This window comes from Sinocyclocheilus anshuiensis, unplaced genomic scaffold, assembly GCF_001515605.1.
Source record: "Sinocyclocheilus anshuiensis isolate Anshui unplaced genomic scaffold, SAMN03320099.WGS_v1.1 scaffold283, whole genome shotgun sequence".
NCBI classification, from domain to species: Eukaryota; Metazoa; Chordata; class Actinopteri; order Cypriniformes; family Cyprinidae; genus Sinocyclocheilus; species Sinocyclocheilus anshuiensis.
In genome coordinates, this window is record NW_015549605.1 from 5,571,308 (window position 1) to 5,590,465 (window position 19,158).

Sequence of the window (19,158 nt, forward strand, 5' to 3'; positions counted from 1 at the left end):
ACTAATATTTAGATGTAGGAACTCCATTTGGGGGAACTAATTTAGCTCCTACTTAAGAGCAGGGTCTAAAACAGTTCTATAGGAACTATCTGTGACACAGTGTACACTGATTGGCCAAACGCATACAAAACACCGGCTACTTGCCATTTTGAAAAAGCCATGTAAAAATATTTTATAAAATTTACACGAACCTGGAAAACAGTGATAACGGCATTTACCTGTTGTCTGCAGCGTTGTGTTCTTTTCTCTGCCTCGATGATATGTAACACTGCAAGTTGTCATTGAAAATTTCATCTCTTAGCCCAGTTCTTGCTATTTCAATCGCATAAATTGTGCATTTACATTCCATCTCCATTATCACGAAACCCATGACACACAACAAAAACGGCTCCGATCACGGCGTCTTCCATTCATCGTTCGTAAATGGCGTGCATAAAGACGTCGCTGTCGGCCACTTCAGAGTTCCTGCTGCCGGTGCAAATGCAACCAGGAAAACGGCCCGAGGGAGAAATTGGTTCTCTAGGATCGACCCTTCTAGCTAGTTCCTATAGCTAAGTTCCTAGAACTACGTGGTGTGAAAGCCCCTTTTAAGTGTTCCTATTTTTCTAACATCATGGCAGTTTTTCATATAGGATTTGGTTATTTGGGCATTTGGCAATGTTGAAATTTGTGTTCCTGTTTTTAGGACACTAATGGCAATTATTGAAAAGCTATAGCATCTTCCACTTTTGTGTAAATGGCATCAGTTCAATCTTGTATGGTTTCCAGGTCAGCCCTGTTCTTGTGGCCTAAATGTTTTGCTGAGTTTGCAATGCAGGTGCGAGGACCATCTAAAACTGGTTCTGAAATTGTCTGACCTGCTTTGGAGATATTTTAGGTTATGCTTCGTTGAAACCCCCTTGATTAACGCCTGACCCGAATCGCGTGTACAAGTGACTTTAGTTCCAATAGTGACCCGAGTGCATTATAATAATCTCATAGAGCTTAAAGTAGACATGAAATCAAAGTTGACCCCATTTACTTTCTTAATGCACGCTCCAGGTCATATTGGTGACGTCAGCCCTCAACCCCTCTCTGTCAGAGAGCACCTTTCATGATCCAATCAATTTCTGTTGCATCAAATTAAAGCCTGCCCCACAGATTTTTTTCCATTTTGACAATCTTGTTTCACTAGAAAAGCCACATTTCAAAAGTAAAATGAGAACATAGAGCATTGGCATATTATTGTCTGGAATTCATGTGGTTGTGGACACTATCTGAAATGAGAGAATTTGTTTTCGGTCATGGGTTTAATGGCTGTAATATCAGATTCATATTGACTCATACTCTGTTGACCTTTTGTTTGTACATTTGCCTAGATGTCATATGGACAGATAAATAGTGCAATGCAAATTCAGTGTGCTCTTATTCCAAGTTTGTGTGATACAGTAAACACATGCTTCATTATTGAGTCACAGGCCCTGTGGGATAAATTCCAGTGAAGATCAGCAAGGTACTTTTTCCTGGTTTCTATTTGCATATTGTTTTCAAATGAAGCTAAATCAATGCAGGCGGACAGTAGTTTCCCATTGTGCATAAGGAGGGCATGCTGATTTTTGCATTTACCACTTGCATAAGCTCTGTTTGTGAGTTGCTTCCCGTTAGAGTTCCAAATCAGTCAGTTATGAGATTCCTTAAAGGGGTCATATGATGCTGCTAAAAAGAACATTATTTTGTGTATTTGGTGTAATGAAATGTGTTTAACCTGAGCTGTAGTCTTATTCTCTTTGTGACAAAATATGATTCAGTAATATGTTTTCCATCTATTGAATTATTTATCATGTCAAAGTGAGGGTCATATTTGGATTCGTTTCACCCAGCTAATGGATTACAGAGACATCTTTGCATTAGCGTCACCATCCAAGATGAGACAATTAGACTGCTCTAACAGCACCTGTCTGTTCTTTTCGCTGGATGCTCCGCTTTTATGCCTTCCCTCCACCCCCTCAAGGTATAACATGAACAGCCAGGGTCTGATATGATATTATCTGTTTGTGCACCTCTCTGGCATCCAGCGTAGAAAGCTGTCTAACAAATCTCCCATTAGGCAACTTGTTTAAAAACACGCTGCCTTACACGGAAAGCTTTTTGTCTGTAGGTTTTAACAGTGTTTTACGGTACATGCTAGATCACAAATACAGCAGGATGCAGCTCTGAAACTGTAGAAGCAATTAAACTGCTTTCTTTGTTTTGAAGTCTGTCTCTGTCTAGTGCATGCTGTCCTCAGATGCTGTTACAAGAAACCTGACGAGGTGCAGTTGGACAGTGACTGGGTCGAGCTTGAGAGTTTATAGAAATGCTGATAGCATCATGTTATTGGATTGTAAACAAGACAATCAGTAAATGATAATGGACCCTTGAAGGTTTAATTGACAAATCGATTTCCTGTTTACCATAACTGTGTGAGACCTTAACTGAGACATCATTGTGTTCCAGCGTAGTGTTGAATGGATAGGCAGCATATATCATTTTTTACCAAAGTGGCCAGTATGGCATCAGTTCAAAACAGTTATTTTTTGTCATTAGCTTTGCAGGCCATTTGTTATTTTCTTGGTTTATCACACTGCTTGCACAAAAAATATGCCTGAAATAGCTCTGAATTATGGCGGTCCTAACACAATAATGACAGCTCACCATCTTGCTAAGATGATTTATGAATCCCTTCCCAGCGATGTGGTGGCCAGATGGATTGAACAGTTGAGGGAGAACTCTAAATGGCTTAAAGGGAAGATTGACTAGGGCAATGGAAGGAGGTGAAGGTGTTTTGATTGGTGGAGGACATGTGTGTGACTGCTGTCAGCCATAATGAGATGATTGGAGTGGGATAACATGGGCAAACTGAAGGAATGAGGCTGTTATTGGGGAGAGGAAATCAAAGTCAGATAAATGTCAAGAGCTGAGAATTGACAGGAAGAAAGGTGAACTGCATGCTGCAATCTGTTTGGGAAACAGTCATATATCTATATGTGAGTAAATGTACTTGCATGTCCTACCTTGTTACGCTAAATATTGAAATAAGGTGTCTATTTTAAGGTGTCCTTGTTACAGGTTACATGTACTTACTATTATAATAACAATTAATTATCCTTAATTGCATGCAAGTAACCCTAAACCAAACCCTAATCCTAACCCCAACCATATAGTAAGTAAATGTATAATTAAACCATAACAAGGACACCTTAACATAAAGTGTAACCTAATAAAGTATATTTTGTATTTATACAGTACTGTATATGCATAATAGCATTTGCTATTACTGATCACTCATTTAAAATCCCATAGTACCTTGGCTAAATTTGTCTATTTACAAAGCAAATGGCTTTCAGAGTAGTGGACAGATACCTAAGATTCAGTGCAGGGGATTTAATTCTGTTTGTTTTCTACATCACTTGAACTGCACCTGCCTGCCAGATGGAGATGGAATGTCAATCACAGGACTTTGGACTCAGTGACTCACTCCTCTGGGAATATATGAGTGACATATGGACGTCGCGATCAGTGTAGCAAGGTAAGAGGAATAGATTGAGCAAATGAAAACAGACAGTGGAAAAGTAAGGATGCTCCATGAGGATGCTCCAATTAACTAGATTTTTAAAGACAAAGAGGTGATGTGGTTTGTGGTTTGGCTGTGGATATGGGGACTGACAGAGAGAACACTTGACTCTTGGGTGCTGCTCAAAGATTTTATCCTTTTTTTCTTGGTGCATTAAGTTTTTGGTTAAGGTTGTGTAAAACAACAAAAAAATCTAACCAAGTTACCGGGGTCTAAATCAAGATACATGTAATAGTAGCAATACCAGTCAGTTCAGCATTCTTAACCTCTTTTTATTAGAATTAAAAATGAAACCGTACTTTGCATTTGTGCTAATGTGACTTTGGATGCTTTCAGGCCCTGAACACGACTTGTAAGCAGAGCCGTCCAAGTTTTGGCAGCCCTTTTTACTGGCAGAAAGCCCATTGCTCGCTTGCAAATATGATATTTTTCCCCACTTGCCTCTCAGAAATGTCTATACAGCTTGTTTACAGCAAAACAATAAAGCCTCCATTCATGGCCAACACCAAACCTTCGGTCAAGTCATCACAGGGTAACAGCTCCACAGGCCTCTGTATGATCTGTTGCATATGAGGATGGCCTAAAGCAGGGCTGTCCAGACTCGGTCCTGGAGGGCCGGTGTCCTGCATGGTTTAGCTCCAATTTGCCTCAACACACCTGACTGGAAGTTTCTATGCCTAGTAAGAGCTTGATTAGCTGGTTCAGGTGTGTTTAATTTGGGTTGGAGCTAAACTCTGCAGGACACCGGCCCTCCAGGACCGAGTTCAGACAGCTAAAGGGTTCTTAGAATTTGCCATGTGAGTTTTAAGAGTTGTCTGGGAGTACATCTAAGCTAAAAGTAACCATTTTGCCCTTGATATTAAAGCATAGAGCCCCAGGATAGCTGGGACTCGGGTACAGCATTGACAGATGGACAGATTTGTCACATTGTGCAGCTTTTGTTACAGTAACTCACTGTTTTGAGAGACCTGTACTCCATAAAAGACGTGCATCAATCATGCACTTCAGCTCCCACTTTCTCTTGTTCGGCACAGTGTGTGAGCTCTAAATATGGATCAGCCCTGGCTCTGACCCTTTATCTATAGATAAACTCAAGAACGTATGATTGTAGAATAGTCACTTGATGATATAAGCTGAAAATTAGTAATGTTTAGTTCCTAACACTGCAGTAATCACAAACAAACTGTCAGATGGGTTTACAATCAAGTTTAAAGCCTACCCAACTGAGATGCGATTTGGGTAACTGCCAGTACATGTGCATATAATTGTTTTGCATTTTGCACCAGCATGAACTGAAAGATTTAGTGTGTGAAAATCTTTTAGTGCTTGAAACAGCTGTTTAATTTGATAAAGTATATTCAATTAGCATTTAGGGGCTCTACGGTGTCATATGTAACACCCTTGAGATATTCCCACCTCTATTTACTAACCTTAGATACCCCCTTGAGAACATTATCTGGTTGTGTAACATCACAAATTTTATTAGTCTCAGCACTGTTAATGATTTGATCAACACCACATCCAACATCCAACACCATTTGCATCTATTCCTGAAACTGAACAACTGTCAACTCAGTCAGGAATTAACCTGCCCCTCATGACTCTGTATTTTACTTAATTTTCACTGTTTAATGGCATGACTTTCATGCCTCTCATACTGAACAGTGTGTGACCTTTCATTGCTGCAATGCAAAGGTGATTATTTTTGTAGGCTGCCAAAAGATAGTTATCACCCTCTAATCCAGTCTAACCCATAATCAAACACCATCAGCTCAATAGGTCTCATAAGGTCAAGTATTTGGAATCAACACCTTTTCATTGACACTCCCCATCCACTTCATACTCCAGCAGCTTTATTGGACGATATGCTGTGAGCCACCTCCCTCATCCCCATAAAAATATATGATTTTTATGCCAACTGGCCATGCAAGTGATTTTGAAAGGAAGCAGACCTTGCTTTGCAAGTGCACCCTGTGACATGTTGACCTGAAAAATATAGCCATCTTGTTCCTTTGATTGCAGGGTGGAGGGCAGCTAATATCCACTTAATGAAACTCATAGTGTGAATTCTTAACAGTGTTTATCTTATATTTTGCAATAGTAAAAATTGAGGTGGCTGAAGCCAAAAGAGAACAAAGACATATAACCACTTTCTCTACAGAGTGAAAAAACTCTCGAGAAATACGACCCAGTGTTATCACAGTTGCGCAGGGTTGATCTTGATAGCAAAAAAATTATTCTGCTGCTTTTGGGGGTATTTAATGCAAATGAACACACCCAGGAGCATCAGTTTCTACGTCTTTACATTTGTGGTTTATACTTTACTTGGGTATGTATGTACAATCTCTAGGACCACTTAAAAAAAAACACATGCAGTATTTACACTTTAGCATCTATGACATCTACAATAGTCACCATTACAATAAATAATAAATTATTCCTCTTGAGATACTGTACATTTAATACACTTAAATTCATTACTGCTTTGGATTAGTGGTTTCCCTTTTTAATGATTCTGTACCTGATGCGGATGTTTGCCTTAAATTGGCCCAGTAGCTCATTCCACATCCTCTGATGAGAGGCATTTTTGCCTGACCTCCGTCTCCTCAAAAGTCACCTTTTTGTTCCTTTTTGGGTCAATCCATGAGTTGTGGATGACCACATTATTGGGCATAGGGTCAGCCTCTACAACCGACACAACACGCTTCTTCATTTTACTCTTTAGAACCTTCTGAAATTTCTGCCGAGTGAAGGCATAGAGCAGCGGGTGAAAAATGGTGGTTCCATAAGCCATGACCAGGAAGCCCAGTCTGAGACGCACAGTGAGGTTGCTCGGCCCTGCACTCAGGATAACCGTATTGAGCACGGTGATGGGTGTCCAGCAAAGCAGGAAGGTGGAGATGATAAGAAGCGACATGCGGAAAACCCTCTTTTGTCGTTCACGGCGTTCCCTGTGCCGTTTGACTGCCCTGCGGAGGGCTATGATCACGGACACAGAGGTACGCATGGCCAGTGGCGGATTCCTGCCTGCACTGCTCTGTGAGGCATCGGTGGACTCTGGCTGAGTGGAAGTCATGGAGATGGTCTTTTTCTTTCTCGGTTTCTTCTTGGGCGCCGAATGGAAACGTGTGCCAATGCGGATGTTGAGCGCCTGCAGAATCTTGTAGTAAGTAACCAACATGACCACAGCAGTGAAGAAGAAGATCGGGATCTGTGCCAGCAGGTGATAGTAGAGGCCCAATTCAGTGTAATATTGGTTTGACGGTTCCTCCCCCTCTGTCTGATTCCTTTCGTTACCTGCCTGGCTAAAGAAACCCTCTTCTATGAAGGGTACCAGAAAGCTAAGGAATGATAAAGCCCAAATGGACCCTAATAAGGCCACTGCTCGTCCCATTGTCAGAACTCGATTTGCAGGCCGAACTGAGATGTCATAGCGGTCTAGTGTGATGGCCAGGACATTGGCAGCAGTAGCCACGCTAGCAAAAGACACACAAGCCTCGTGGAAGCAGCAAATGAGTGCACTGTTGCCTTCCAGTGGCAATAGCACCACCACAATCGTAAGTGGGATGCAGCCCACACACACCAGGACGTCCAGCACATGAAGGTTCATGGTTACGATGTTGCTGACAGAGCTCACCAGGTTTGACTTCATACAATAGAGAGCCAGCACAGTCAGGTTGCTACTGAGACCCAGCACGATCTCCAACATGAGGAAACCTGTTAGAGACACCTGGAAGCTGACAGGGTAAGGAGTGTCCAAGTCCATTTCGAAGTCAAGAGGTTCAACGTTATCGAGGACAGTGATGTTGCTCATGATGGTCTGGAATCCCAGCACAGGAGGGGTATGCATTCTCCTACACACACAAAAACAGAAGATGGTTGATTAAACGCTACATGTATTTCTAAGAAGCATTTCTATGACATGCTACTGAGTGTATGATAATGCCAGAACTGTTTAGCTTCTGAAATATAACTTGAAATTAATTTAGCCAAATTCTAGCTGGCAACTAACAAGAATGTGAATGGAAAGGACCACAGTTAAGAGTGTAAAAAGGATGAAACATTTATCTGCTTTACACATGCAGATAAAAGATGTGCATACACTAATGAAACTCACCCCTCCCTTGTGTTCACTGTCCTCTTTAGGAGCTCGTGTAGCAAATGCAACCAAAGCGTTGATGTGTTGGCAGGTTGTCATAGACGCCAACCATACTCCAGCACCTCTTTATCTCAGCAGTGTCCTTTGCTCCTTCAATGCCATTCTGTTATGTACTTGCTCCGTTGTGTGCTTTTTTAGTTTTTTTAAATAAACTAATATTTAACAAATGCATCAGCTAAGGCTGTCCTCAGCCCCAGCATGGCACAGACTGGACAAGTGAGGACACCCCGGTTTCCTCAGACACCTCTCTGTAGAGTTGATTAAACACCGTCTAAACAGCTCATACCTCTTTCCCTTGCATCCTCAGATTTCTGTGGGAGGATGTGGGAGATGGAAACACTCTGATCTTCCTTTTCAGAGCGTGGGAAGGGTTTGTGCATTGTAATATCCACGTGGTCCTGACATGAAAGCTGTGTTGTATTCAGGCTTGTTTTTAGCCTTTTGTCCTTTGTGTTGGCCGAGCAGATTTTACAGAAACGATCAGGGACAGCACCGTGTCCCATCCTTGCAGAAGTCCTCTCTTTTCATTGTTTATTCCAAGACTTTCCGAACCACAACAAGAAATTCATCTCCCTCAGTGTGACAGGTAAGGACTGGCATTCCCTCCTCACTATATAACAAAAGTTGCACCGACTCCTACAGAGTCCATGGTACCTTGTATTCCACCTGAGTAAATCACACTCCCACCTGCTGTGCCACAATATAGCTCCAGGAGACCAGGCAGGTAGACAGCAGTACGCAGTAATCACAACAAGGTCACAGGTTTCCAGAGGGAAGGAGGTAGTCAGGCCGGTGCACTGTGTGGCATATATTTACCCTCTCTTTTTCACAATGTTCATGTGGGACAAAGGAACAGGGGCTCCATCCTCAGTAGTTTCACACTCTGGCTGCTGGTACGTGCAAAAAAGTGAGAGTTAGAATTATTTTTTGTCTTTCTACCCTAGTCATAAATGACCTTGAAAATCTCTAAAGGATACTGGTGGCATCTTAGCATTCGCATAAGCCATTTTACACTAACTTTGTCCACAATCAATGGTTTCTGGTTGTTCTGAGACCTTGTAATGATTGTGCACCCTTCCAATTGCCTTTTTAAGAATTAACCCCAGTCAAAGCCAACTTTTTGTCTTTGAAGGTGTCTCTGGTGTAATTTGTTAGTTGAGAAACCTTAAGCCCAACTCATTAAACTCATGTTCCTTTGGAATAATGGACTCCCACAGCGACTGTGAGTGGTTGTTTGCAGAGCAGGTTTGCAGTACTCCCACGCCATACGTACATGGGCAATATTCCATATATGTGAAGCAGAATACTCATACATCTCCAAGCATCTCTCTCACTCTTTCTCTATTTTTCTGAGCTGGAAGGCAGCTTTCAGCACTTGCCAGAGACAGTAATAGCGACAAGAGCGCTCACATCATCTTCCCTTAAGAGGATAATGGGTTGGATGGGTTTCGATTACTCAGTTTTGCTCTTTCCACATACATTAATTGAGTTAAATGTGTCAATTACTGTGTTGGCCACTGGAGGATTCACATCAAAATACAGCATGCATCTATTTTTTTCGCAGTGCAAGCATCAAAGCAAGACAGTGCACAGTTTTTCTTCAAAACAGTTGTTAAATCAATTCATATTCCTGTCCAAAGCATAGAATCTAACTGCTCTGAATTTAAAGCATACTGTCACGTAAATTTATTCATTCTTGGTAGCAACCCTGCACATTTTAAAAAGTAAAAGTTGTCAGCTTTGTACAGATTTCTAAAGTTATGCCTTATATGGAATAGAATGCATTCCCTTTAGCAGATGCTCCAGTTGTGAGAGAACAGAAACTTGAAGCTTTTTACCTCTCGTTGCTGCCATAAGAGTGAGTGACCTGGTAGCCCATATATTTCCCAGTTTGAGTAGAGCCATGCCAGGACGAGTAATAAAGGACATGCTTATCTGACGGGATGAGTCTGGCAGTCTTCCTCTATCTGCCTTTCTGTGAACGCTCCCTTGCCTGACAAGGGGGTGCAGGGAAGTCAGATGTTGTAGGATGTTGTGCCATGCATCTCGCTTAGAGATCTGCTCCTCTCCTTCTCCCTTGTTCCTTCCCTCTCAGTCTTTCTCGCTCTCACCATCCCTACGCTCAGCGCTTTCAAAATGCCCTACCTACTCATCTCTCTCCTCCTCCTCTTTTTGCTCTCTCTCTCTCTCTCTCTTCCCTCCCACCTCCCTCATCACTCTCGCTTTCCCTCCCCCTTCCTCCCTGTCTCTGCTGTGGTTTATAACACTCCTCTGGTTCCCGATTGGTCTCCTGTAATAGTTGTAACCCTTTCTTCCCCTGTTGATCAAATAGGGCTTTTACCAACACGTGAATTTTACTCTTTGTTGACATTATCACAAAATACACTACTTCTCTGCTCTGCTTTCTTGCTAACTTTTTATTTCAATTCTTAAATTGTCCATGCAACGACAGTTTAGGAGCGAGTAAATAAAAATCCATGTAATAGCCTTGAGCAAGGATGTGGGTGAGTTTACTTGCAAGGCAAGGGCTCCATCTGAGTCTTCACAATGCAAACATGACAAACCTCGCATGAAGCGTGATTTAGGTTCTGCCTTTTTTGCCGCACTTGTGTGGGCGTGTTGGTGCACACTGATGCGGAGAGGAGGAATGGGCTAATTATGGAACATCACTTTTCTCACCAAATTCAAAACTCTATTGTTGTAGATGACACAAATATCGCAAAAAGGCTTCAAATTACCAAGCTGAACATACTTGTAAATATTTCAAGGTGAGCATTAATATTGAAACTTTTTATTCAAGACATTTCTCGGTAGATGCCTGAGCGAGAGAGAGAGAACGTGTTCATTTTTTATATATTTTTAGACAATTCCTTGAACTAGTGGCCCAAAGCTCAATTCCCTTGGATTACAAAAGCTGTTGTCTTATTCGACATTTCTAGTGTCTGTCAATAATGACCACTCTCTTTATGTCGTTATCTCTCTCCCGTTGTATAAACTGCCCTATTGAGTGTGTTTGTGCGATTCTAGCTTGATAATGCTGCTGTGACTGATGCTCATTGAGTGGAAGCAGAACTCCAGAAGCCCTGGGTGAATTAACTTGTGCTTAGCAACCACAGGTTCCAGAAGCGGAAGGTAAGACGGCAGGTGCCAGCTCGCTGGGAGAGGCATGAGGGATGAAGAGTCGTGGAAAATCCACGACTCTGCTCCCTGGAGCAACCTCATGGAAGCAAGTGTGCCCATTGGGTCTCTGGCACGGCCCTCTGGGATGCTGCCTTGCAGTTTGCCACTTCTCATCTGGCTGAATCCCTTCCATATGTTTGGGGTCCTACCACCACTGTTTTTTAGTGTTGTTTTATTATATTTCAATCTTCTTATTTCATATACATTTAAAAGTTAAAGCATAAGCCATTTGTTAATTAATGTTTTGTTTAGTTCATAGTTCACCTAAAAATGAAAATTTAGTCATCAGTTACACACCCTTTTCTTTCCAAACCTGTTGAATTTTTTTCTTCTTCTGCAGAACACAAAGATATTTTGAGTAAAAAAAAAATGTTTAATTTAGTGGGGTCCTAAACAACATTAGATTCTGTTGTACAAAAAAGTGTTTTTTCAAAATATGTTCTTCTGTGTTCCACAGAAGTATATAGAGTCATATAGATTTGTAATGACATTAGTGAATGAGTAAATGATGACAGAATTTTTATTTGATTCATTTACACACAGCAGCTTTGAATGTAGGGCATCCAATCAGATTTTAGAGCCGGTGTGAGTGGTGGGTCATACTTCATTTTCTGGCTCTTCTTCAAACTCTATCCCTCTGTATCCTTTTTGGCACTACTCTCATCCAGAGCCATGTGTCAGGTAGGACAAGTTGGAGAGCTTTATCCAAATGTGATTCGCTGTCCCAAGGCAGTTCTCCCTTATCTGCTATTACATTTTAGAGATACTGTTCCTTTTTTATTGGTACATGCTGTTAACTTTAACAAGCACATTTGAGCAGAAGTTTAAAGAAAACGGCCACCTAAAACCAAAGCCAAACAGGAAATTCTGCTTGGCCTATAGTGTTGTATTTTGTTGGCTCACTACTCCCTCAGAGACTCTGGAGCTGTTCATGGTCACGTTCCCAGTGTCTCCAAGGGCTGTCTTGCATGTGGACTTGGGACAGACCAAATACAGATGACCCAGTGGTCAAAGTCGCCTTTGGCAGTCCACAGTCCCCAAAGACCTACAGCTGTTCCATCACGGCTCAGTGTAAGAACTGCACATCTGTTGAGCCGGGTCTAAGTGGAACTACAGTTTACCGCTGCACTGCAAATAGATGCACATGTCTGAACTGACTTTGGAGCAGTTTATCTTGTTAAACTTATTTGTGTTTGACATTCAATGGCCTGGAATATGATGCAAGCAGATGCAAGGAGCTTTTGGATGCTTTTACAGCATTAAACAGATTTTCAAGCACTCTTTCAACCAATGGAATTGATACAGATGGTTATACTAAAGATAGTGCAGTCTCATATTCTGAGGTGTTAGGTTGCGTTTTTCAGTGCTCATTATCAGAGTTATAATGAACAATAATAGTGATGGCTAGACGATAATTTTCAGACAGCCTCAAATGCAGTGGAAGGGTCTGGTCTGTGGGAAATAGGATTGTCCTGTATTTAGCAGATTTCAGAGGCTTTAGTTGTATAAACAGTGTCAAGTCCCCTTAGCCTCTGCAGGGCCAACACGTCATTCTGTGACGCAAGGTTAGTGTTAATGTGAGTCTAGATCCCCCACATTGTGTTTTCACAGTGGCAGATTAGCGGGGACACCCTGACTGTGAACTTCTGCTTTCTGCGTATGTTGGTTCAGCTTTGCTTAGCCATCGCATAGGGATTTTGTACAATCCCAACAAAGCATTCCGAGTTCATCCACTTCCTGCCACAGTCTAGAGGGCTGTGTTGTTATGTGTTTTGTTGTACCGGGGGAGGGGAGGCATGGGAAAACACCATCCCTTATGAGAGGGGTGACCTTCAGAAAGCTCCATCACTTTCCTCATGCCTAATCTGTTCTGATTCAAGGACAGAAACACTTGTGTCTGTTACTACTGGAGTCTCATGCTAATGAAACAAACATTGTTGATCTTTAGTTGTTGGTTAATGCTGAGAGGGAAGGTGTTTAACGTAGGACTGCCTGTTTCGTGCATTAAGACATGTCACATAGACATGTGTACGCAGTATAATTAAAATGGAAATTGAAACTGAAAAGCAAACCACACATTCCTTACTGAAAGCGTGCATCTCAATACCTTTTGTGCAATTTTAAGATCTTTCACAAGTGCTTTTTCATTCTTCAGACAATGCCCCACAAAATGACTTGCCTAGTAAATAATAGATATTCTTCATAAATATTGTTACATTTATAGTTCACTTTTGTAATGTAATATTGTTATGGGAAATTGTAAATGGTATGGTAATATAGTGGTATATCTATAATATTATTAAATTAAATAAAACAGGACATCTAACAATATGTAGTCTCATAAAGTATAAGTACATTTGACCAGAATCTTCTCCTCTGGTCTCTTCCGAATCACATTTACAGTACATCATCGATTTTATTACAACATTAACAGTAGCAGCAGTGGTTTACCACCTTAACTTGGTGACAAGTGAACTTGGTATGTTATTGAGGTATGGAGATGGTAGCTTGAACACCTGTCTGAAAGAGCCCAGCTTATTCTTCCAGTTGGTCAAATTGATGTGCGAGAACAATGCCTGACCTTTGGATGTGATTTCAGTGTGCAAGTAGTGATCCTGCCAAGAAGTTGCTGGAGCGATATTCACTGTCTTGTCAGTTCTGACCAGCTGAATTGTTTGTGTTTCCCTCACCGGTCACGTATCGTAACAATGAAGCGTCCAGGTGAAAGGAGACATTGGGTCTGGTGAGAGAATAAGTCATTTGACAGAGAAATGATCCAAGGTTGCTTTCAGTCTAAGTGACTTGGCATGACGTTCTCACATGATATTAGCATGATTTCAGAAATGCATGTAGGTTGTTCTCATGACCATCGTCTGTCATGAGACATTGTGCAGGTCACAGATTAATGAAAACAGTTTTCCTCCACTGCTGCTGGGGTATGATATGTGATGAGGTCCTAAGTGCTATAATTTTCTTTGAAACAGAAACCGTCAGTTAACATTTGATGTACTTTCAGTTAGATTATCCAGATGTTTTGGCACTGCAAATGTCTTCTGCTTTATTTTTTTATTTATTTATTTTACACTGAAAACAAAGCGCAATTTTTTGGATTTGGGCATGTCTTGTGACTCATTGCTATGCTTGGTGTTGAGTTCTTGAATGCTTTTGATCCTAGTATTGCGCTTTTATTTGGCATTTTCTTTCTCTTCCTTGTAATTTTAGAGATGACTATCTACACCAACAGCAATTACCTTTTTTCACTTTCGTTTTAATCTCAAACAAATTGAGTGCCCCTCTTTGCAGGAATCACCTCTTCAGACAGACACCATATTGAATTTTCGCTAATGTTTCTTATCGGTCCCTTCGTTTTTACACTATAATAGGGAAAAAATTGCATTTCCAAGGTCACAGTTAGAATCGTTTTACACTATATTGCACACCGCACATTCTCTATGTGGAGTGGCTGTTGTGCTCCATTCCAGATAGATGCAGGTAATAACTGTGATTGATGCTGAGCCTAGAGTCCTCTAGTGCCTCTACAAAAAGGAAGGATATGCGAAGAGTCAACACATGGTCATACGAGCATCTTTTATTCTGCAACACCGAAACTACAGAGTCAAGACCCCACCATGATCAAATGAGAACAATTAAAGATACCTACAAGTTATTGGTGTTTCCTGATTTCCTGAGTTATATGACAAACCCTATTTAACTGGCAGAATATTGCAACTTTACAATGACACTAATTCATGCAAGTCCCCCAAAAAGGCAGGTCGTCCACATAAGACAAATGCACAAGAAGACAGGATAATGCAGAGACTCTCAATGGGGACTCGGTTCAGCACTGCAGCTGGAATTGCTCGCTAGTTCAACTATGAACAGGGTATTGATCTGTATCTGCATTTTTAAGAAAAGTCAGACTCAGAACGCACTCTGCAGTGATCAAGCCTCTCATCAACAAAAATAATCAAAAGGCTTGACTCACCTCTGCTAATGAGCATGTTGTGTGGAGACTGGGAGTACTGGCCCAAAGTTCACTTTAGTAATGAGAGCAAGTTTAATTTATTGGGTCCGATGGGAAACATTATGTTCAGTGTCAAACTGGGGAAAGACTGAACCCTGAGTGCCTAAAGAAGTCATTGAAAGGTGGAGGAGGAAGTGTCATGCTTTGGGGGATATTTTGTGCTGCAAGAGTTGGGCCGCCTAATAAACGGCTACATGTCAGAGTGAATGCAAATGTTTATCAGAACATTTGAGCATCTCCCAATCAACCTACAATTTTCATGCAAGACAATGCCCCCGTCACACTGCAAAACAGATAAAGCAGTTCCTTGAAGGTAAGAACATTGAAATAATGAAATGGCCGGAGATCTAACCCCAACTGAAAATCTCTGGAAAATCCTTGGCAACAAAGTTATGGCTAAGAAACCCACTACAGCTACCGAACTATGGAAGAGACTGGAAGAAGAGTGGATCAAGATCACACCCATAGCCAGAACTTATTTTATCTGGTGGGTGCTGGGGGGTGGGGCTTGATGTTGCAGGGCGGGGCCATGGTGGGGGATTTTTGACAAAATCCTAATATTAAACAGCCCAAATTTATAGATTAACATATAATAATATATATAATGAAGACAAGAGTTCTATGCGAAACAATATTTGTGCTTTTGTAATTTTAGTTCAAGAATTTTTCTTTATTATTTCTATTATTTAAGGGGATTTTACTAAATATTAACATCGCTGATATGCAAAAGTTTTGGTCAGTGCACTTTGGCGAATTCTCTCATCAGAAACAACAAAGTGCATGCGATGTAAATAAGAGATTAATTCATCATACACTGCAGACAACATCACTGATCATAGCTTTTTTTAGAGTGCTTACACTCACGCTAGATTGTACCCCTTTAATTTAACAAGTGGTGTCCAGTTACTGTTATCTTAGAAATAAATAGGGTTCTTTTTGCATTTTGAACCCAATATTTTGTAAAAACATGCAAGTAGCATGCAAGTATGAGTAGCAGATTGCAGACAGAGCAAAGTGCTGTCCCTTACATGAAGAATGCATTATGTGAATGCTATATTTAATTAAATCTCAGCCTTTTGCAGTTTAATAATCGCAAAAGGTCCCACTGCGATTTTGATTACTTTAATTGTGCAGCCCTAGTAGCATGGTATTCCAAACATAGCCTGAGTTACAGAATCATCGTGTCACGTTAAATCCCTGCGACCATTTGTCCTCTTAGAACAACATGCAACAGTTTCAGCACTTGTCATCAAAGTGCAAATGATAGAATGCTAATTGAGAGTCCCCCTTCAGTATTGTGGTTTTCTTCTAGGGCAATGTAATCATTGTTGCACTCTAGAAGGGTGAAAATGAGGTGAAATGAAATTGCGCTGCAACACAGGGATTTTTGGCAGGGATCTTGATTTTTTTAATTGATTTTATTCTGGCTTTGGGCCTACCTGTACGAACAAGAGCCAAAGACACCCCCCTGCTTTCCTGTGTAGAAGCCACCTGTTTCCTACAGCTCTCGATCCCTCCAGATTTTGAACCACAAACTCAAGGTCGCTTCTTAGCATCTGGGTGCTACAGTATGGAGTCATTTCCTCAGCAAGATATCTGACCTCTTCTAATGAGACAGCATTGGGTTCTTTATGATCTCTTCGTTAGCAGTCGGCAAATCGAGTCACGGAGTCGTCAGCTGGTGTGTGTGCCCTCAGAAGGCGCTAATGAGTAGATCTATGTAGTGACATTGTTCTGCTTGGTGCCACTGTATCCGTATCAGTCAACATCTCTGACTCATGGGCTGTCTGTTCAGAGGTCTGTTCAGTATGGCACCCTGTGTTTAGAGACGCTGTTTCTTTCCCTCTCATTTACTTGCAAGAATCTTCTACTCTTTAAAGTTCACAGTGTGGATTTTCTTGTGCTTTATGCTTCTTGCATAAAAACATGTATTTATTAGAGATGTGTACAACAGTGTTTTACTTGCAAGAATCTTTAAATGTCACAAAGTGGATTTTCTCATGCATATTATTCTTGTGTAAAAATTATTTATTAGAGATATAAACAAGTACATTATTAAAATTGACTTGTCTGAAAATTGACTAAAATTGACTTGTCTGACTTTTCTCTTTGTAGCACTATGTGTTTGTCCATTCCATGGGGTCCAATGTGGATGGTAAACTCTTTAAGGAACTATTCCCATTTTATACTAATTCTGGTTCACCATTTTGACACTAAAAATTTTCTGCACAAACCTTCTGAGATGATAACAGCTACTGTTTATGTCACAGTGGTCTACTAAGGTGCTTACTTCACTCATGCATAACACCTGAGAGGACAGGTGTTGTTAAATCCATGACTACCTGAATGAGCACACCTTTGTGAATAACATCTGGTCTCCCGTGTGGAATATTTTCAGGTGTAACTGGGACGTTCATCCTCCTCCACCTGTATCCCACACCAGGAGCTGCTGCCCTACTTGCCAATGTATTCATTCCAGGGCATGCTGCTGTCTAAATAAATGCTTTGCTCTTTTCGATAAGTTTAATCAGCCCTATGTAGGAAGCTGCCAACATGAGCATTGTTCGAGTGCTTTCTGAAGCCCATCTCATCTTTCAACAGTTTTTGATGCGTTTCACACTGAAAACCTAAATCAAGCATAATTTCCACAGCCTGCTGCGAAGATGGGTCGAGTGGCTTCCAGACTATGGGATGATATTAGACTCTAAATGATTAATAGATGCACGCACAATTATCCATGTACTGCATACATTTTATAATTAAGGAAGCACCGAAATTTCGGCGAGTATGATTCTGATTTTATTACATTCGGTGTAAACAGCGATTGATAATGGATAATCAACAGTAACAACAAGGTCACGCCACTTGAAGCTCACGCAGCCTGTCTCAGTGAGAGAATCTCGTGGAGAAATCGAAACAAATGAATGCAACTGCACACAGAAGAAACATATAAATGTAACTTAGTTTTAATATTTATAACATACAGCCTAGTTAAGCAACATGACACGACCAAGAGAGTGAAATTTTCCCTGAAAACCACGATTGCAAATTTGACATTTTAAAGAGTTAAAACAAGTAGTTAATTACATTTTAGTTCAATATTTTAATTTGATATATTGTCAGCGTTGACCATTTTTGCTCCATTTGGTTAATGAAAATAGTTCCAAACAAAGATCACAGCAGAACATCTGAATGCCGCTCCAGTCACTTCTGTTTCTTCTGCAGTGGAAAGTTCATATAAGTTTCATATGACTGGTAACAGTCCTATATTGTCTTATTATATTAAGTGAAATTATTAATAAAATGTAAGAATTTGATATGAAAGATGATGCATGCATTTAATACGGTTAGGGAAAAATGCCCTTTAAATAGGTCAAAACTGACCTGGAAATCAATTTAAATAAATTTTTGTAAGCAGTATTAAACGTCATATAAAACGTAATTTCCCAACAACAAAATTGTGGCCAGCGAAAATGCTGAGTGGCTAGTAAATTTGGAAAACCATTAGCCACAGTGGCCGGTGAGCAAAATAGCCCCATATATATATATATATATATATATATATATATATATATATATGGAAGTTTTTATCAACAACAAAGCTTACAAACCAACAAAAAATTTTTTGTTCTATCTCTTGCAGACTATCTGTCCCAAGGTGTTGATCTGTCAGGTATTGACGTCATAGAAAATGACCTGCTGTTCATCAGTCGAGCTCGTCTGGAGGTTGAGAACCAAGCCAAATGGTTACTGGAACAGGGCATGGAAATTCAGGTAAAAATAAAACAATGTAGGGGAGAAACAAAGTACAAACTGTTGCAGAACTTGACAGCATTTTGAAAAAGCTTTCAATGTAGTCAGCTACTTGGTAAATTGTAGCATAGCTAACTACTTTTAAAAAAGATTTGATTTTACTTTTAAGATGCTGGTGTTACTGTAGGGGTAGATTAACTGCTTTAATTTATGAGTTTGTCACTTGGCAGGCTGCAATTTCAAAATTCTCCAACACCAAATCCAAGAACTGTTTACCAGTACAAGCATCGCTGAAAATGCCCAATTTGCATTGTGTTATGAATTGTTGTCCAACATATTCCAAAACACAACCATGAATGGAATCGTTTATGTGGTTAGATGTGCGTTCATGTAGTTGCTCTTAAAATGTAATTGATAAAGCCATGTCTGACCTAAAACTTCAACTAGATG

At 40.6% G+C, this 19,158-nt stretch overlaps 2 protein-coding genes across 2 annotated transcripts in view; one reads left to right on the top strand and one right to left on the bottom strand.

Annotated features, from left to right (window-relative positions):
- LOC107658957 (conserved oligomeric Golgi complex subunit 5-like) overlaps positions 1-19,158 on the top strand; it is a 71,146-nt gene that overhangs the window by 7,136 nt on the left and 44,852 nt on the right. Inside the window, exon 7 of the mRNA XM_016447701.1 lies at positions 18,599-18,729. Coding sequence (XP_016303187.1) covers positions 18,599-18,729 — 131 coding nt within the window. The remainder of the gene's footprint in view (positions 1-18,598; positions 18,730-19,158) is intronic.
- Positions 5,883-9,899, bottom strand: LOC107658958 (probable G-protein coupled receptor 22). The gene is given in 4 exon segments (XM_016447702.1): positions 5,883-7,446; positions 7,710-7,753; positions 7,756-8,641; positions 9,590-9,899. Coding segments are annotated over 3 exon segments (1,389 nt in total). The 5' UTR covers positions 7,804-8,641; positions 9,590-9,899; the 3' UTR covers positions 5,883-6,149.